General features: G+C 47.3%; 2 protein-coding genes across 3 annotated transcripts in view; both read right to left on the minus strand.

Annotated features, from left to right (window-relative positions):
* Positions 1-995, minus strand: part of Pla1a (phospholipase A1 member A) — a 34,827-nt gene extending 33,832 nt beyond the window's left edge. The window contains exons 1-2 of one of the 2 annotated variants that reach the window (XM_021184747.2): positions 961-995; positions 624-822 (exon numbers count right to left, since the gene is read on the minus strand). In XM_021184747.2, the coding sequence (XP_021040406.1) occupies positions 624-696 (73 nt within the window). In that variant the 5' untranslated portion in view covers positions 697-822; positions 961-995. Of the gene's footprint in view, positions 1-623; positions 823-960 lie in introns of those variants that run through there. The other variant, XM_029470746.1, reaches the window with a different exon arrangement.
* An 11,064-nt stretch (positions 996-12,059) lies between these two features.
* Positions 12,060-19,488, minus strand: Adprh (ADP-ribosylarginine hydrolase). The gene is made up of 4 exons (XM_021184822.2): positions 19,333-19,488; positions 16,810-17,164; positions 13,902-14,262; positions 12,060-12,760 (listed from the first exon to the last, which is right to left on the minus strand). Exons 2-4 carry the CDS (start codon positions 17,120-17,122, stop codon positions 12,346-12,348), a joined length of 1,089 nt encoding a protein of 362 aa, XP_021040481.1. The 5' UTR covers positions 17,123-17,164; positions 19,333-19,488; the 3' UTR covers positions 12,060-12,345.
* Positions 19,489-19,538: the final 50 nt, after the last annotated feature.

Raw genomic sequence — 19,538 nt, forward strand, 5'->3', positions numbered from 1 at the left:
GTGTGTGTGTGTGTGTGAGAGAGAGAGAGAGAGAGAGAGAGAGAGAGAAAGAGAGAGAGAGAGTGTGTGTGTGTGTGTATGACAAAAGTGTTCTTGAAGTTTCCCAAAAGTTAGTTTGGCAAACTTAAAAGTAACTACAGCTGGGCATGGTGGCGCACGCCTTTAATCCCAGCACTTTGGAGGCAGAGGCAGGCGGATTTCTGAGTTCGAGGCCAGCCTGGTCTACAGAGTGAGTTCCAGGACAACCAGGGCTATACAGAGAAACCCTGTCTCGAAAAAAAAAAAAAAAGTAACTACATAGAAAACAGTAGCTGCTAGTAGAATGAAAATTAATATTGAGAGTTAGTCAAAGGTAATTTTTGTTACAGTCACTCTGGCTTGAACAAGGTGAAAAGGGTTATAATTCGGATTTTAGAAAAATGAGTCAGGAGATGGGGGAAGTTCAGTTTTGGTGTCCCAAGAAGGCACTGGTCTCGCCACTAATTCCCGTTATGATAAGAGGGTTTTTCCCTTTCTTTTAAAATCGCCGCCAGAGATAAAGAACTTTTAGGGGACCTTCCAAAGTCAGTGCTGTGTAAGAGAACAGTTTAAGAAATAAGATTCCACCCAAGCCCTTGGCTTACCTGAACTTCCAATGCTGAGCCATAAAAGTGGTCCCCACAACCAGAAGCATGTCTCCCAGAGGCCAGGACGCATTGTGGAGCTGGAGTCCTGGAGCCAGAATGAAGGAGAGTCCCCAAGCCTGGGATGTCACATGGCCCAGCCTTCCAGCAAACATGTAACACCCACTTGGGACTTAGGAATCATTAACTGGCTCTGTGGCTTGTAAAATAAATAAATAAATAAGTAAATAAACCTTCCTATTTGTTTAATCTCTAGAGTTTTCAGTTTCCTCTTCTCAATGAAAATGAGCCAACCTTCCCACAATTTTTTTTAAAACCAGGGGACATTGAAACATACCGTTCTTCCTCTCTGCACCAAAGAAGATCAGGAAGTGACTTTCCACGGCTCTATTTCCCATTATGAAATCTCAGGCATGGCCCAAGGCAGCCTTTCATCTCCCAGTGGTTACAAAACTCTCACCATAATGGAATTTCTGTGGATATGTTTGTCCCTGGGATACTGAACAGCTGGAGGCTGGAAAGCTCTTTCACTTTTGGATCCCTAGGGAACCTCACCCAGTGTGCAGCCAATGACACACGTATGGGTATGTTTATGGGACAGAGTAAAGGGAGAACCAATTTGCTTCTGCAAAGTACTGCTGCCTCCCACAGCCTCTCGAGGTTAGGAAGTCAAGTCCAACCCAAGAGAAGAGACATCTTGATGCCTGAGTTCACAGGTAAAGAACCAAGAGCAGGAGATGTGAGTGATGTGGGAACACTATTGATGGATGTGGTCTAGCCTGGGTTTGGAGCCAGGGAGTCTGTCTTCTCGTGCTGTCACCTCACTCCAGGGGTAGTGGAGACCACAGAGTATGATATTTTTGCAGGCTAGGGCAGGGCAGGGCCCTTCCTGAGTCAGTGTTCCTGCAACAGAAGCACACCATTACAAGGCGGAGAGCCAGAAGCAGGCAAGCATCATCTTTCTGAACAGTAGCTTTGTGAAGGAGTGCTGTTGACACACATGCTTTCCAGCCCTGTCAGGGAACATCAAGAAGCTTACAAAGGTGATAGATACCTAGTAGGGGGTTAGAGCAGGACAGGTTATACCAGAACAGAGCCACTGCCCTGGATGTATAAATGGGCAGCCTAGGCAATTGTGAGTACCTGGTTCAGTGACAGACTCTGTCTTGAAAGATAGTGGAAGTCAGCAGACATGGATCTCTGCCACACACACACACACACAGGAAGTAAAATTTGAAATGTATGAAAATTTATGGTGAAGAATGAATCTCCTACCCACTGTTGTCTCTTCCTTCCAGTTCCAGAGTCCATAGAAAGCCACCATTTTCATTTGTTTTTTTTAAATTTATTTTTATTGTAGATTCTTATGCAATAATTCCTGACCATTTTTTCCTCCCTTCACTCCCCCCAGCTCTTCCCCACATGCTCGTTCCCTGAGATCTACTCCCCATCTCTTTCCTCTTCAGAAGGCCTCCAAGAGATGACAGCCAAATGTGGCAAAACAAGATGACAATAAGACAAAGCAAAAAGCCCTCATATCGAGGTTAGACAACGCAACCCAATATAAGGGAAAGAGTCTCAAGGACAGGCAAATGAGTCAGAGATCCACTGTTAGGAGTCCCACAAAAGCACCAAGCTGAAGGCCATGACGTACGTATATACAGAGGGCCTGGTGCAGATGCATGCAGGCCCCATGGTGCTTCGGTCTTTTAAGTCCTGTTTAGTTGATTGAGAGAGTGCCAAGCCCGGCATGGCCTTGGAGGGGACAGAATGACATGGTTCCTGCCCCTGAGACAGGGCCAGCACATCTGAGCCTCTATGAATGTTGATGGCTGCCATGGGCCTAAGGCTTGTTTGTATAATAATGTACATACCTTACATTCCTCCTTTAAGGAATGTCCTCCCTGTTAACATTAATGATTCCATGATAATCCGAGAGGACAAGTCCAAAGGTGATGGTGTGTCTATGTCTTAGCAAAATGGTAAAGGCTGAGACCTTCAGGACAGCCCTTAAGGCTATGGAAAGAACTTTTAAAACATGAGTTCAAAATATATAATTTCTCAACTGTGCAAAATACAAGGATGCAATATGAATTATGAGAGGTGTCACAAAACTAAAGGAAACACACTATGTGCTAGCTTGTCAGAATGATGCAAAGGCAGGTATATACAGAGGTAGGCAGATTCCTGAGTTCAAGGTCAGTCTGGGACACAGCCATTCCAAGCTGATGAGTGGTAGAAATGTTAATTTAAGGACAGAGTCCCACCCAGCTACCTTACCAACTGTTCTTAACCTAGGCAGGCATATCTCTGAATTGTTTTGCAATATTAAAAGAAATGTGTTCTTGCTGTTTCCTAAGAATCTTTAGGCTGGGTCACTAGATGCTGATTCATAGTGTAATTAAAAGGGAACCCAGAGTAAATCACTAGATTAATATGTAAAATAACAGAGTGGGTTTATGATCTGTAGGAGCAGAGCTATCCAGAGGATTGTCTAGAACGGCAAGAAAGAATTGCTTGGAAAACTGTTTCAAGCATAATGTGGAGAGGGAGGGGGAGCTGTCTAGAGATTTCCAGAGAAAGCAGATCAGAGAAAGAAAGCAGAACGAAGAGAAAGCAGGCTGGAAAACTGTCTCAGGCAAAGCATAGGCCACCAGCTTGGACCCACAATTTGACTTCAAGTTGTTTGTTTTTGCTGCTCCCAGACACCCTTTCTCTCAGAACCCCTCCACAAGCCTAGGCTGGTTCTTGGCAGATGAGCCAGGCTCTCCTGGTGTCCTGCATCCCTTGGACTCCTATAGTCTTTCCTCACTCTCCTCCCTGGAATTCCCAGCTCTCCGGAGATCTCCAGTTGAGACTTTCTCTCTGTAGAGTGTCTGGCTGTATTTCTCTGCACCTGCTCCCATCTGCTTCCAGAGGAAGCCTCTCTGATGGCAACTGGACAATGCCCTGATCTATGAGTGTAGGAGAATATCATTAGCAACCATTTCATTGTTTGTGGTTTTCTTTGGCCCATTGGGTTTGGTTCTACCCTAGGTCTCTAGGCTGTTCAGTGTTGTTTCTTGGTCATCTAGGCAGTACAGGGCACGGGGCTCTCATGGTGTGGTCCTCAAGTTAAACCAAATGTTGGTTTGGCCACTCCCACAAGTTCTGCACCACCATTGCCCCAGCAGAGTTTTCAGGTAGAACACACTGTAGTTGGAGGGTTTTGTGGCCAGGTTGGTGTCTTGGTTTCTTTCTCCATAGCTCTCAGGGTACCTTCTCACACCAAAGAGATTAGAACGTAGGGTGGAGGCTCCATGCAGGCACCAGCTCAACCTCTCTATGTTCAATGAGCTATGTGGATATTGTCCTAAGGAATCTCTCTCTCTCTCTCTCTCTCTCTCTCTCTCTCTCTCTCTCTCTCTCTCTCTCACACACACACACACACACACACACACACACTGTCAGTTGTCAAAGAGGGCCTTCTGTCCTAACATTTACCTGGGTTGTTTAAGGACCTTGGCTAACAACTCAACCAAATGCAGCCCAATTCCACAACTTTTTGTAGAAGCCTTGCCTGGCTACAAAAGATGTCCAGTTCCGACTCTGTGTCCTCCATTACTAGGAGTCCTCACTAGGGTCCCCCTCATAGATTCTAGGGAGTTTCCACTGCACTCGGTTTCCACAACACCCCCAAACATCCTCCAATTCTAAGTGTCTCTTGTGCATTCTCTCCCTCCATCCCTTGCCTCCCCCAAACCTGATCCCTTCCACTCTCATCCCCACCCCCACCTCCAGTCCATCTACAAAATCTAGTCTATTTCCCTTTCTCGGGGAGACCCATGCTTCCCCCTAGGGTCCCCCTCTTTGCCTAGCCCCTCTGTATCTGTGGATTGTAGCTTGATTATCATTTATATAAGTTAATATCCACTTATAAGTGAATACATACCACATTTGTCTTTCTGGGTCTGAGTTACCTCACTCGCGATGATTATTTTTTTCTAGGCACCCATTTGCCTGCAAAGTTCATGATGTTACCTTTTAACAGCTGAGAAATACTCCATTGTGTGGGTGTACCACCTTTTCTTTATCTACTTTTCAGTTGAGGGACATCTAGGTTGTTTCCAGATTCTGACTATTATGAATAAAGCCACTACAAACATAGCTGTGCAAGTGTCCCTGGAGTAGGATGGATGTCCTTTGGGTATACGTCCAGGAGTGGTATAGCTGTCTCTTGAGGCAGATTGATTCCCAATTTTTTGAAGAACCACAAATGAATGCACAAGTTTGCACTCTCACCAGCAATGGAGGAGTATTTCCCTTGCTCCACATCCTCGCCAGCCATGAGCAATTATTGTGTTTTTGATCTTAGTCATCCTGGCAGGAGTAAGATAAGATCTCGAGTGGTTTTGATCTGCATTTCCCCAATAACTAAGGACGTTGAACATTACTTTTTAAAGTGTTTCTTCAGTCATTTGAGATTCCTCTATTGAGGATTCTCTGTTAAGATTGATACTCTATTTTAAATTGGATTGTTTGGGTTTTTTTTTTTTTAATGTTTAGTTTCTTGAGTTCTTTATATATCTTGGCTATTAGTCATCTGTTGGATGTGAAGTTGGAGAAAATCTTTTCTTATTCTGTCCTTTGCCTTACAGAAGCTTTTCATCTTGCTGAGGCCCCATTTATTATCTACCTTGGTGCCTGGGCTACTGATGGAAGTTGTCTTCCAGGCCAGTGCATTCAAAGCCTTTCCCCTCTTCCTTTCCCATTGGGTTCAATGTTGTCTGGCTATATGTTGAGGTCTTTGGTCCACTTGAACTTGAGTTTTGTACAGGGTGATAGATATGGATCTGTTTGCATTCTTCTACATGCAGGCACCCAGTTTGTCCAGCAACATTTGTTGAAGATGCTATCTTTTTCCAGTGTGTATTTCTGCCTTCTTTATTAACGATCAGATGTCCGTAAGTATCACCATTTTCTTATAAGTCCTCTGGAGATAAATCTCAACCCCACTCCTGCCTTAAAAGAACACAGTGTGTGTGTGTGTGTGTGTGTGTGTGTGTGTGTGTGTGTGTGTGTGTATGCATGTGTGCATGTGTGCACGTTTATGTGTTTTTGCATGTACATGTGGTGTGAGATGATCAGCACATGTGTGGGAGTCAGATTGCAGGAGTTCTTCTCTCCTTCTGGGAAGACTAGGCTGATCCCATGACAGGCTTCAAACTGGAAGTTAAGGAGACTAGGCCTAAGAACTGGGCAAGTCCAAGCAAGCCCAGGTAAGTCAGTTACTAATAGACAAAAACCCAGGTTCCAGCCTTAACACCCCATAATGGTCCCAGAATGCCTAGAGACAGAGTAAGACAAAGCTTATCTGCCCAGAATTCCAATGTGCTTTAAATCAATCCTGCAAGCTCACTTGGTTGTCTCTCCACCCTTGTAATGGGAGACCCCAGCATGCTGGACTTCTGCAGAGTAAAACATTCTTTGAGTTTATATACTGTTTGAGTCCTGGGCGCCATTCAGCGAATCATGGACACTTCCACCTTATGAGACCCTGTGATCGAACTCACATCATCAGGTTTAGTGGAAGCAACTGAACCCACTGAGCCATCTCTCCAGCCCCACAAACCATTCTCATTCTCTCTCTCTCTCTCTCTCTCTCTCTCTCTCTCTCTCTCTCTCTCTCTCTCTCTCTCAGATTTATTTACTTATTATATGTAAGTACACTGTAACTGTCTTCAGACACCCCAGAGGAGGGCATCAGATCTCATTACAGATGGTTGTGAGCCACCATGTGCTTGCTGGGAATTGAACTCAAGAGCTTCGGAAGAGCAGTCAGTGCTCTTAACCGCTAAGCCATCTCTCCAGCTCTCCCTCTCCCCCCAAACCTTTCAAACCCTGCTTTTCAAGCTAATGGAAGTATCTTAGAGCTTCCTCATTCTTGTTTCCTGGATGCTTAGACCATGTCATAAAGTTTTGGGGTCCAAACCTAAATGCACTCATCCTATAACACTCAAGAGGCCATTTTCCCCTAGGATCCTCTCCAATTTGAGCGAGGGTAGGACATTGAAGTCTTCGCTCCTGATACTCTGTATGCCTTACATATGAGCATGTGTATAAATGCTTGTGTGTGTGTGTTGTGTGTGTGTGTGTTTGTGTGTGTGCTCTCGAGTGCATGCATATATTAGCTTAGTCAGGGTTCTCTAAAGTCATGGAACTTATGGAATGTCTCTCTATATTGAGGAAATTTATTATGATGACTTACAGTCTGTAGTCCAACTCCCCAACAATGGTCAGCTATCAATGGGAAGTCTAAGAATGTAGTAGTTTCTCAGTCCCCTGAGGCTGGTTGTTTCAGCTGGACTTCTGCAGGAGTAGATTCCAACAGTAAATGCAAGCAGTGAACCTTCCTTCTTCCAAGGTCCTTCTGTAGGTCTCCAGCAGAAGGTGTGGCCCAGATTAAAGGTGTGTACCACCATGCCTGAATCTGGGGCTTATTTTGTCCCAGGCTGACCTTGAACTCAGAGATCTCCTTACCTTAGTCTCCTGAGATTAAAGGTGTGTACTACCTTACCTGGGCCTCAGCTTTTCATAGCCTCTTTGCCTCAAGATCTCCATACTAAGATCCAGGTCAGAAACTTGTGTCTTCCAGCCTCAAGATCTGGATCACAGTTGAGCCCTCCAATTCTGGATTTTAGTTCATTCCAGATATAGTCCAGCTGACAACCAGGAATAGCCATTCCAGCGTGGGAGCACAAAGGCACAGTAAGTGAGCACAGCCAGGGACAGTTGAGCCATCTCCAACTGACCCAGTTCATCTTTCTTGCTGGTAGTTCTCAAGAGCAATTGCAGCCTAGGCAGAGAACACAACAACCTGAAATGGTAGGGAATTGGCCAGATGAATCTGGGCCCTATCCAGCCTTTCCACCTCTTCTTTTCCAGAAACAGGATTTTCAATGCTTTAACCCACTAAGTCACGTGTCTCTTGTGTATAACACCCAGGACTGGCTGCTCTCTGAGTCCCTGAGCTGTTGTGCAAGTGGGACACATCCAGGGGACAGCATTCCTGGGCCTTGAGGAACTGGCTAAAACGCACCCTAGGCTTATGGTATCCTTGTTGGTAATAAGTTTACTTCCTATAACTTGGAGACAAGTTAGTAACAAGAATGCAGTGAAGTTGCTTCACACAAGCTAAAGTCTTATGGAGAATGAAAGCATCCTATGACATTTGTAACACACCATGTAATTTTAGAGCCCCTTCTATTTTATACCCAGGCCACTGTTGACAACTAAACCTGAGCCTTGCTTATGCTAGACAAAGGTTGTGAAAATAATCTACATCCCCAGCCACAACTTTCTTTTCTTTTCTTTTCTTTTTTTTTCTGAGACAGTGTTTCTCTGTGTAGCCCTGGCTGTCCTGGAACTCACTTTGAAGACCAGGCTGGCCTCGAACTCAGAAATCCGCCTGCCTCTGCCTCTGAAGTGCTGGGATTAAAGGCGTGCACCACCACCGCCCGGCTTCATTTTTAAAACAATATTTCCATTTCCCTCCCAAAATAGATGGAGACCTGGGCTGCATTTCTCCAGACAAAAGGTCACAGGTTAGGGCTTATGGACTAGAAAGGTACTGAGCCCCCCAAATGACTCCAAGGCTCTGACTATGCAGAGACTGAGAACTGTTTGTAGCTTTGGAATGAGAGTTTGGTATTGAAATTCTATGACTGATGTTCATTTGTTCTCAAACTAACAATTGTGACTCTCTGCAGGCTTATGCTTGATGATGCAAAACTGCAAGGCAAAACCAAGAAACACCCTCGGGAAAACAAAACTCGTGGGTCCCGTGGATTGAATCAAAAGTTTCCCAAGTGGTGGAAGGAACTGGCTTGAAGTGGTATGCCCGGGGTTCTCTCTGCGGCTCCCACTCCATCACCGGCCGGCAGAAAGAAGACACCAGATATGCTCTTAAAAGAGATGTCACTAACACGACACAGCACAGTTTCACATTCCTACTCTCCCCTTGAGTGTATGTCACCCATCAGATACTACTGCATGCAAAACACAGTCCACAAGGCAGGTGACGTCACTGTCTCCACTGTACGTATGTGGGAATAAAGGTGGAACCAGGTTAAATACTATTCCCCAGTCTGCACCAAGTAGCAGAGCAGAGGTTTTAATCTGAAGAACTGACACCAGGGACCCCATTGTTACCCACTCAGTGTGGGGTACACAACCTCCCAGCAGCCCTGGAGGCCAAGCAACATCACCCCACCTTCCATTGGTCCTGATGATGGGAAGCCCAGAGGACGGCCCCAGAAGCAGAGGCAGCTCAAAGGCAGTTTTCTGCACAGCATCAGAGCATGTCTTCCTTAGTTCTGGATGCACAGCTAGCAGCATGTCTCCAAAGCAAGAGAAAAGCACCAGCTTTCAGGGCTCCTGCATTCAAGGCTGAGGGACCCAGGAAGCCCACCTTAACCTCAAATGCTACGCCCACTGGGCTGACTCTGGCAGAAGTCATCTGGTTGGAGGGGTTTTTGTTTGTTTGTTTTTTCTCAAGTCCGTGTTCAATAGTCACCCTTATTAGTCTCACCCTCCCAGTTCCGGCCAACTCTTCCCACCTATCAGTTGGTAGTATGAACTTGAAGTTTTTATTTAAATAAGTTTGGGTGGGGTGGGCAGAGGTGTTTTGAGAGTATATAGCCTAGGCTTGGCTAAAATTCATGATGTAGACCAGAATAATCTTACATTCACTGTGTAGCCCAGGCTAGCCTCAAAGTCTGTGTAGCCCAGGCTAGCCTCAAAGTTATAGTGATCATTCTGCTTCAGCCTCCAGAATGCTGGGATCACAGGCATGGAGTACTATGCCCAACTTAAACTTAAAATAACTGTCTCTCAGATAGAATACCTCTATAACTAACCCTGATGTGGACTGATGGGTGGGTACATTGTTAACTTCTGCTAGCATCGACCAACATAGAGAAGGCTGTACTGGGGGACGTGGGGAACCTTGTGGGTAGAAGCATGGTCCTCTATTAACAGAAGCAAATGTCAGCCCACAGCTCCACAGATGGGAGAAACCAAAGGACCCTGTTCAAGTGCCCCACACTCCTCTCCTCTCTGCTCTTCAGTTGCAGCTGTTCTGGCAAAGCAAGATGTGTCTGAGATGCACAAGCTGCCCGGCACTTTCGGCTGTGAGAAGGAAGTTGTGGGGAGTTTGTCTTACAGTCAGTCATGAGACAGACACTCAGGTCAATCCGGGACTTGTGAAGGTTTTGTGAAGTGGGCAGCCATGTGGGGTGGAGCCCTCAACCTGAGGATCTGATGCTAATTCCACAGAGAGGACATCAGCATGGGAGTCTCAAAACATCTCATGAGGTCAAGCAGCTGGTGACTTCTGGGAATCGGCTGAGTGTATGGAGAAACAACTACCCCCAGATCTGCTGCAAAAAATGCCGGGCAGTGTAGGAGTAGGAAAACATTTCAGGATTTAACCCAGGTCTTACAGTGGAATCTGGGCCTAAAGCCCAGCTTGCTCTCATCTTGTGACTTTGCATAGACAACAACAGACTTCTGGCCTCACTCTGTCATTTGTTTGGTTGCTGGTGATGATGGTGACGGTGGTGATGGTGGCGGTAGTGTTGGTGGTGATGGTGAAGATGATGGTGGTGGTGATGATGGAAGGGTACCAACTACTACTCATCAGTCCTACCCTGCAGCAGTTCCAAAACTGTTAAGAAAGGAAAGATGCACCGGGTGGTGACTGTGGTTCTCCATGACTAGAGAACATGATGCTAATTCTGCAGGTCATAGAAGGAACTGTTCCCCTAGCAACCTCAGGCAGTAAAGGAAAGCAAAAGAAGCTCTATCAGAGCCGGGGGTGGTGGCGCACGCCTTTAATCCCAGCACTCGGGAGGCAGAGGCAGGCGGATTTCTGAGTTCAAGGCCAGCTTGGTCTACAAAGTGAGTTCCAGGACAGCCAGGGCTATACATACAGAGAAACCCTGTCTCGAAAAAAAAAAAAAAAAAAAACAAGAAGCTCTATCAGGAGAGCTCCGTCTCCCTGAGCTGCTGCACAGGACTGCCTTGGATTTCAGCACACGTGGTCAACGGATAAAGAAGAGAGGCTCGTGCTGGGACCACACTTGCATTGACTTGCCTGGACATTGTGCATCGAATTGATCATCTTTTTCTTTGTTTTCATCCTTCCTCTCCCTCTTCCCTCTCTTTCCCTGTTTTCCCGGGTCACCAGGTCCGAGTGATGTTTGAGGAAGGAGGGGATTTGAAAAAGAGAACTCTGAACTTCTGGGCTTTCCCAGTGTGCCTGTGGTGAAGTGAAAACTGGCAAAGAGAACAGGATGCTTAGGGTCTTGTTGTCTCTGTGATTAAAGCCCTACCCCAGCTCTCCACAGATGGTGCCTATAAACCTTCTGCACCTCCCCACAATTTAAACCTAAAGTCTGGGAATGTCAAGCCCAGACTAGAGTGACGAGATCCCTCCCACGAACCTAGTAAACACCAGGAAACTAAAGGAGAAGTCACAGGAGTCCAAACTCTGTGGTTGTGCTGTGGTTGTGTTGTGTGTGTTTGTGTGTCTGTTGGGGGAGGCAGGGTGGAGTGCCTGTCCTCACCCTTGGCAGTGAGTCAGGTGAGGAAGCCTCATAGGAGACTGAAGTGACCCAGTTACCCAGTAACTGAAGTTAAGTGTAATAGCCAGACCTTGGCTATGCAGTGTGCCTCTGAGACTGACCAGGGAAGATACCCAGCCGCTCCTAAATCCAATCACACTGCTCAGGAGGCAGAGGCAGAGGCAGAGAGGTCTCTGTGAATTTTGAGGCCAGCCTGGTCTACACAAAGTGTTTCAGGCCAGCCAGGGCTCATATTAGGGCCCTGACTCAAAAAGCAGAGGGGAGGAGGGAGGAGGAAAAGGAGAAAGAGGGAGGATAAGAAGATGATGGTTTAAAGCACAGAGCTGGGGATGCAGCTCAGCTCATGAGATGTTTGCAGAGCACGCATAAAGGTCTAGGTTTGACCCCCAGCACCAAATAAACTGGGCATGATGTTGAATGTTTGTGTTCCCAACACTTGGAGGTGAAAGCAGGTAGATCACAAGTTCAAGATCACCTTCAGTTTCTTGAGGAGTTAAGAGACAGTCTAGGCTAACAGCATCCCTGGGGGCGGTGGGCCTTAACCAATCAGGTGAAAGTCATTGGAAACACACTCAAAAATGGCCAGGCATCTCACCAGGACAACTCTGAAGATTGCCTTGGGCAGAGGAAGGAAGGAAGTAGCACAGACTACACCCCAATGGCCAGAGAATCCTGCTCTTGACACTGGCTGCTCCTTCCTTCTGGTCTTGCTTCCTGGAATTGCCTCCCAAATAAACTCCTCCCAAATAAATCTTTGTTTTAGCCTACTTGGGATAGGTGGGAAACCCAATCAAGGAAAAGTCAGACAAAGCATTTTGCATAATTCCATGATAAAAACAAAAACTGGAATACAAGGTTATGAGGTTTCTGAATGGGAAAAGGTGATCCCATCAACTGAAATAAAAAGATTCTCACACACAAAAGAGGAATTCGGGGAGAGCAGGGGAAATGTGGAAAGGCAGGGCTAAACGCATCCAAGGGACTTGTTATTTCAGAACTCTTCAAACACAAAATTAGGATTCTTGACTCTCAAAGCTGAAGAGACTGAGCATCAGGGCTACAGGGAAAGAAACCGCCAGAAACAAACCACCTTCTCCCTAGGGATCTAACACAGTGTCTTCTTTTGACCCGAGAGAGTACAAAGCTCTTCCGGCCTCTTCTAGTCGCTGTCGGTATTCGAGCTTCTCGTAGTTGGCAGGATTTACTCCTTTAAAGCCGTGTATAACTCCCCACCAGCAGCCAGCAATGGCGGCTGTGGAATCACTGTCTCCGCCGTGGAAGAACGCTCTGTGTGCAAGCTCCTTCCAGGAATCCCCCGCGGCCAGGAGGGCATCGTAGGCAATCATGGGGGCATCGTGTCCGCTGCTGCCACCCCAGCCAGAGTAGCTCACGTCGATGTAGAACTGATCCCTTTCCTTCACACCAAAGGGCTGCGGGAAGATGGGAGCCGAATTGCCGTCCAAAATTCCTCTAAGCTCCAGGTACTTTTCCCATTCTTTCTCGAAGTAGGACCTGTGGAGGAGAAGTCAATTAAAAAACAAAACAAACAAACAAACAAACAAAAACCTAATGTCAAAAGTTATATAGACAAATACCAGGTAGATGTGTAAAGAGTGAAAAGTTCAGAATGACTTCAGCTCCTCACACTAGTGTCATAAATTTATACTGAAAAAAATCTAAATTAACTCCACAAGCCATCCATATAGTTTTTATTATGATGGTTGTATATGCTTGGCCTAGGGAGTGGCACTTTCAGAAGGCATGCCCTTGTTGGGGTAGGTGTGTCACTGTGGGTGTGGGCTTTAAGACCCTCATCCTAGCTGCCTGAAAGCCAGTATTCTGCTAGCAGCCTTCAGATGAAGATGTAGAACTCTCAGCTCCTCCTGCACCATGCCTGCCTGGATGCTGCCACGTTCTCACCTTGATGATCATGGACTGAACCTCTGAACTTGTAAGCCAGCCCCAATTAAATGTTCTTATAAGACTTGCCTTGGTCATGGTGTCTGTTCACAGCAGTAAAATCCTAACTAAGACAGAAGTCTTCTACATAAACCAGGTATGGATGCCGCTGCTCAGGAAGGAAAGTATGTGTAGGGCTATGGGACAGGAAGTAAAGATTTGTTTTTCTGGGCCCAGAGCAACTTCTTATCATTTTCCTGGGGAAAGTCTGGAATATCGCAACCATAGGTAACTTCAGTAAGAGTCTCTGAGCCTTGTTTCTTCTAAGAAAGATAATGTAAGGTAACCAATAAAAGGGACAGGTGGCCTTACAGCTTACTGGCTCCTGGAGAAGCCTCTCAGGGATTTCAACCAAGGGTTTGGAAATACTGTTTAGAACAATACGGAAAAACAAATCTCGGGGAAGTTGGAAGTAAAAAGCTCATCTCAGCATTGGCTGGTCACAAAACTTACAGCAAGACGGAATCCAGAACAGGACTTAAGAGAGGACCACAGGTGCCTACACTGAGGTATCCACTTGGCTGCTTCAGGCAACCATGGATGGAAAGGAGCTTGAAATCCTTATCAGAAGCCCTGGAGGTTCAGGTTAGTGAGACCAATGGCAGCTGTGACCTCTGAACCCTAGGTACGTGTATGGAGCCTGTGCACACATCCTCACCCCCAAGTCAGCTAGGACACACACCTAGAGACTCACCAGTGTTGAAGATTCTCCTTCACAAAGTAGCCTGACTGAGTGATGTACTTTTTGGCTTCCGGCAGCACCTCCATTAGCCCTTTTCCCCACTGCCACGGTGACTTGCCATTCACGGCATACGCCGTAAAAAGAGCGGACGCAAGGCTGCCGAGGTAGCCCGTGGGGTGGTGGTGGGTCATCCGGCCGCTCTCGATGCTCACTTGGATCAGCAGATCCAGCTGGCTGGGGTGGGGGAACCTCAGCCCGATGCACATGGCGCGCATGGCGGCCCCGCAGCCACCCTCGTGACTGTTGAAGGGAATCCTCCAGCCGTCGGCCCTGTTGGGCTGCAGCTGCATGGCGTTCTGCATGCAAGCACCACCTAGGGGTGAGTGGGGGAGAGCGAGGGGTCAAAGTCACCAGAACAACAGACCCAGTGCGAGCACAGGACTAAACAGACTCCCAGGTTTCTCTGAAATGAACGGAGAGCCATGGACACATGATGGGGGTGGCCCCTCAACTTCAAACCCCAGCATGACAGCTAGTGTTCCTTATATATAATCCTCAGTGTCATCTTATGAATCAACAAAGCATATACATACACACATACACATTCACACACACACACACACACACACACACACACACACGCTCCTCCAGTTATTAGAGAACTCACAGCAGCTCAAAGGGAAGCTGTCCTGTATTATCTTTTCTTTTTGAAAGACAAGCCTTCCATATAAACCTGGCTGGTCTGGAATTCTCATGGGAATGAGAATCCTAGGCTGGCCGCAAACTCACAGTTATTCTCTTGCTTCTGCCTCCCCTGTGCTGAGGTCATAGATGTGCACTACCACATATTATTCCTTTTTAAATAAGTAAGATTCGTAGCTTAGGAAACATAACCAAGATCCCAGAACCAGCAAGTCAGTGGCCATGGACACACACATTGGCTCCAAGGCTGAAGCCCTCAGTGCGTCTAATAAGAACCTACTGGGGTTCCTGGCTGTTAGAAAGAGCCTAGAGGTTCCAGAATGAAGCACCGGGCTTAGATCAGGTCAACAGACCGTGGCTCTCCCCTACCTGACGGTGTTAGAGGGAGGCCGGTCCCACCGACCTACTGTAGCGGAGGGTAGGGCTACAGAAGGAGCCGAGAGACAGCAGCAGCAGCGCACTGTGGGACGCAATACTACTGCTCCTTTATTGCAGGCCCTTATAAACCAGATCCGAGGCTGACACAGGTAGGCAAATAAAGCCTTCTACTACACTAAGTGGATAGCAGATGTTAAGATGGGACGAACAGGGATGGGCCTCAAGAGCCAGTCGGTGGGACTGGGGGTGAGGGGAGGGAAGGAGGGAGGGAGGCATTCTTCAACTAGGAGTTATTTTGGCTGAATTGTGTTCATATGTTGAAGTCCACATACATATATCGAAACCTTAATGGGCAGAAGCTTAATTTGGAGACAGAGCCTTTCAATCAAGCTAAAATGAGCCAGTCTAACAAGAAGCATATGGACACACAGACACAAGGGATGCCACACACAGAGACAGAGCACGTGGGGACCAGAGTTGGTGTCCATCTGAAAGCCAAGAAGAGCAGCTCCAAAGACATACCAGACATAATGATGTGTGCTTCAACCTCTAGTAACCAGAGTCATGAGGAGAAAATGCAGGCTATCTGTTGGGGTAAATCTCCAACCCAAAAAAGCCCAGTTAAAGAAATCACAACTCAATTAATTGGAATACAAGCTACACACCTAGATTGGGCAGATCTACCACTACACTACTCTATTACGTATCATCTATGAGATCCCATATAACTTACGGTTTCTCCAAGCCACGTGCTTCTGCTCCATTCTCCTCCCACCACCACCACTACCTCCTCTCCTCCTCCTCCACTTCCTCCTCCGTCATCCTCCCTCCCTCTCCTTCTCTCTCCCTTCTCCCCCCAACTTTTCAGGTCCACCTTTCCTCTTACTGCCCAATCACCAGCTCTAGCCTTTATTTGAAAAGTTAAGGTGGGGAGGAGGTTCGCAAGGCACCTGTATATGTGCTTCACTCCCCAAAGTGAGTCACAGCCACACTGAGTAGGGCTGGAACCAAAGAAGGGTCTCCACTTTTTTTTAAGTAATAATACTTTTTAAAAAGTTCTTCTTTGTGGTTGTTCATAACAAAAATGCAGAAAATACAAACAGAAGGGCAATTACAGTGATCACTTGTGTAACTCAGGTAGAATTATGAACATATTCCTGTGTTTGCTTCCGGACTTCCCTCAATGGAGATTAGCAACTGTTCTTTGTATGTGTGGTGTTTGCACATATGTCCGTCTCTCTCAGTCCCTTGATGCAGGGTCTAGAGGTAGGCTAGGGACCAGCAAGCTCCAGTGACCCTCCAGTTTCTGTCTCTCTTCGCACACGGGTCGCATATGTGACATTTTATGTGGGTGCTGGGGGATTTGACTCAGGTGCTCACCTCCTGCACTTCCCATACTCCTGATCTTTCTGCTTCCACCTCCCGAGTGCTGGGATTTCAGGTATGCACCACCACACCCGGCAAGCTCTGGTACTTTTAAGTTACTTTCACAACATGTTCTGAAACCTATTTTTTTTTCCCCAATTTCATCAATAAATCCTTTCCATATACTCATCTGCACAACACACAGAACTGTGACTGTGGCACCATGAGTAAGTTACAAGAATTGAAATCCACACTAGTTTCTGTTTCACTGATAATGAAATGTTTCACGAAGTTTTTCTTCTTTTGATTTTCTGAAACAGAATCTTACTACGGAGCCTGGGCTGGTTTTGAATTCAAAGTCCTCCTACGAGTGACTAATAGACACATTCTGCTCCCTACTCTCCATCTACAGTTTTAGCGTCCCCCTTGGGCCCGCTTCTCCATCCTTGGGAACCTCCCAGAGGCTGGCACTCACCTGGTGCCCGGCCATCCATGTCTCCCATGCAGTCCCGGTAATGTTTAGCTAGTAGGGAATACAGCCGAGGCAAATCCAGGGACTGGCCAGCTTCCATGAGGGCCTCTGCTGTGGCCAGGTGCATGACGGTATCATCACTGACTCTCCATCGTGCCACGTCTATGGCTTCCAAGTCACCCATCTGGGCCAACTGCTGGTGTATCGTCTCCCCATCCCGAATGAACTCCCACTTCCCGTTGAAGTAGCCCAAGGTATCTCCGGCCGCGCTCAGCACCATGGCAGCCACGTACCTCTCAATCAGCCCCCCACCCATGCTGAGCTTGGCACAGGCGGGCTTATGGGGCAACAGAGACTCCTGGAGAAGAGCAGAGGAAGATGAATCAGAAAACAAACATCTACACTCTCCCCGTAGGCCCTGCCTTCAGCCTAACCCATCCGATCGTCTTCTATGAGGGATTTGCTGCTCGAGGGTCTTAAGCAAGAGTAAGTCAGTCATCATGGAGAGAATGCAGCTCTGTAAATATTAAGAGAACTGAATCAGGCCACAGAGCTAGCCGGGAGGGCTGGGACTCTCTCACAGAACTGACTCCAAAGCTTGTCTCCAACTGTGTCGTGGACTCTCGAGGAGTGGCCAGCCCATTAAGACCTACAGGTCAAGTCAGGCCTGCCATCTTCTCCATCACCTGACATTCGCTTTGGAAGATCCTTCTCTCTCTCTTTTGTGCGGAGAGTGACACTACAGCTAACTGTTTACAGATGAGGAAATGGAAGCTAAGTTTACATAATCAATAGGTACAGACCGTGGAACCCCGACCTAGTTCCCTGCCTGAATGCTTCATATTACACTACATGGTCTCGGCCCTGGCCTTAACCTTGGGCTCAGGTAAAGTGATAATGGAAAAACCCAGATGTGTAGTGAGGAATGAATGAATGAATGGATGAATTTCCATAAAGTACATAGTGAGCACAATTTTGTGATTATTTTTATTATTCATCTACAACCAATTCTATAAGCAATTTTCCCTTTACCAGCAATATTTAAAAATTTTTAAATGATTTAGTTTTATTTACATATTCTAGTTTATATTCAGTTTTATTTACATACTCTAGTTTTTTGCCTTCACGGGTATCTGTGTGAGGGTGTTGGGCCCCCTGGAACTGGCTCTGTGAGCTGCCATGTGGTTGCTGGGAATTGAACCTGAGTCCCTCTGGAAGAACAGCCAGTGCTCTCAACTGCTAAGCCATCTTCTCCAGCCCCTTGTTTGTCTTCTATATGGTAAAAGTTCTATAGTGCTGGGCTGCAAATGATATTCCCACCATAAATGAAGTCCTTGCTAAAGCACTGGCTTCCCGGTGCACACATTCCCTACTCTACTCAGGCCAGGGCCCCACAACACCCATTCCCTGTGGTGATTCAGTGCTCCAGTGTCTGCCCCCTCCACGCAGCCAGCCTCCCCATGAACAGGGGCAAACACTTTTAGGGGCAAAAAGACCTAGCTCACCCCTGCCCTCAGCCCAAGCTCTTCCCATCCACCTGTCTTTCTTCCTCTAACCGCTATTTTAGGTTTAGTTCAAGCCCAGGTACCTCCAACCATCCACCTAGTCACACCGCTCAGGACTAGGGCACAGGCCAGCAGAGACCTGGAGAAGCAGTTAAGGGTAAAGACAGGCCAGGCTGCCGGGCCTGGTGGCGCACGCCTTTAATCCTAGCACTTGGGAGGCAGAGGCAGGTAGATTTCTGAGTTCGGGCTATACAGAGAAACCCTGTCTCCAAAAAACCAAAAACCAAAAACCAAAAACAACAACAACAAAAAAAAGACAGACCAAGCATGGAAAAGCCAAATCCTGATTACACCATCTAAATATGTGTGTGATGTGGTGTGTGGGGGGGTGTTTTATGTATAAACAAAGGCTAGGGACTAGAGTTTTGTACTCCCTTGTGTTAGCTCTGTGACCACTAACAATCCTCTCACGCTGGAGTTTCCCATCTGTGGGGGAGGAAGGCGTTGTTCTCTGAGGTCCTGTTTTGGCCCAGGTTTTCGAAGCCCTAGCTTTGTTGATCTCTGAAAACTAAGGACTAACGCCCCCACCTTCTCCTCCCAATGCTCCAGGTTCCCTTTTTGAGGCTCTCCATGGCTCTCCCCTAGTGTGTGGGAAACCACGGAGGAAGTAGTCAGTATCTTTTCTCTTTGAAATTCCTTTTCACCTTGGCACATGCATCCATCCTGGCCCAGACCCACCCTTCAGAAGCCATTATTCCTTAACCCACTCTAAACGGGCACAGGTGACAAAGCCATCAAACTATACAATCAAAACCGAAGTACAGTTCGGGATTTCCCATTGGTTTCCTGGCCTGGGTAGAAAGAGGAATAGGGAGAGGAGATGAGGGGAGGGGAGGCCGCGATGCACTCAGGAAAGTCTTGGTGGCCACTTTGAGGACACTGGCCTAGCATCAGTCTGGAGGTGAGAGCGGGACCGAGCGGGTACTAACGTCAGTAAGAGGAGAGGGAGTCCTGGCTGTACCTGCTGAGGCGGAGCTGAGAGCGTGGGGCGGGATCGGGGTGGTCCAGAGCCGAGGGCAGGATTGCCCGACCTGGAGGCGGGGTACCGGGCGCAGGAGTCCCGCTGTGAGCACCCAAGCCAAAAGCCGAACAGGGGCGGAGCCGTGGGCCGGGCGGGTCGCTGGCGCACAGCGGCTTCCGGCGGAGCTGCGTCCTCCCGCGTCCTCC

This window comes from Mus caroli, chromosome 16, assembly GCF_900094665.2.
Source record: "Mus caroli chromosome 16, CAROLI_EIJ_v1.1, whole genome shotgun sequence".
NCBI lineage: Eukaryota > Metazoa > Chordata > Mammalia > Rodentia > Muridae > Mus > Mus caroli.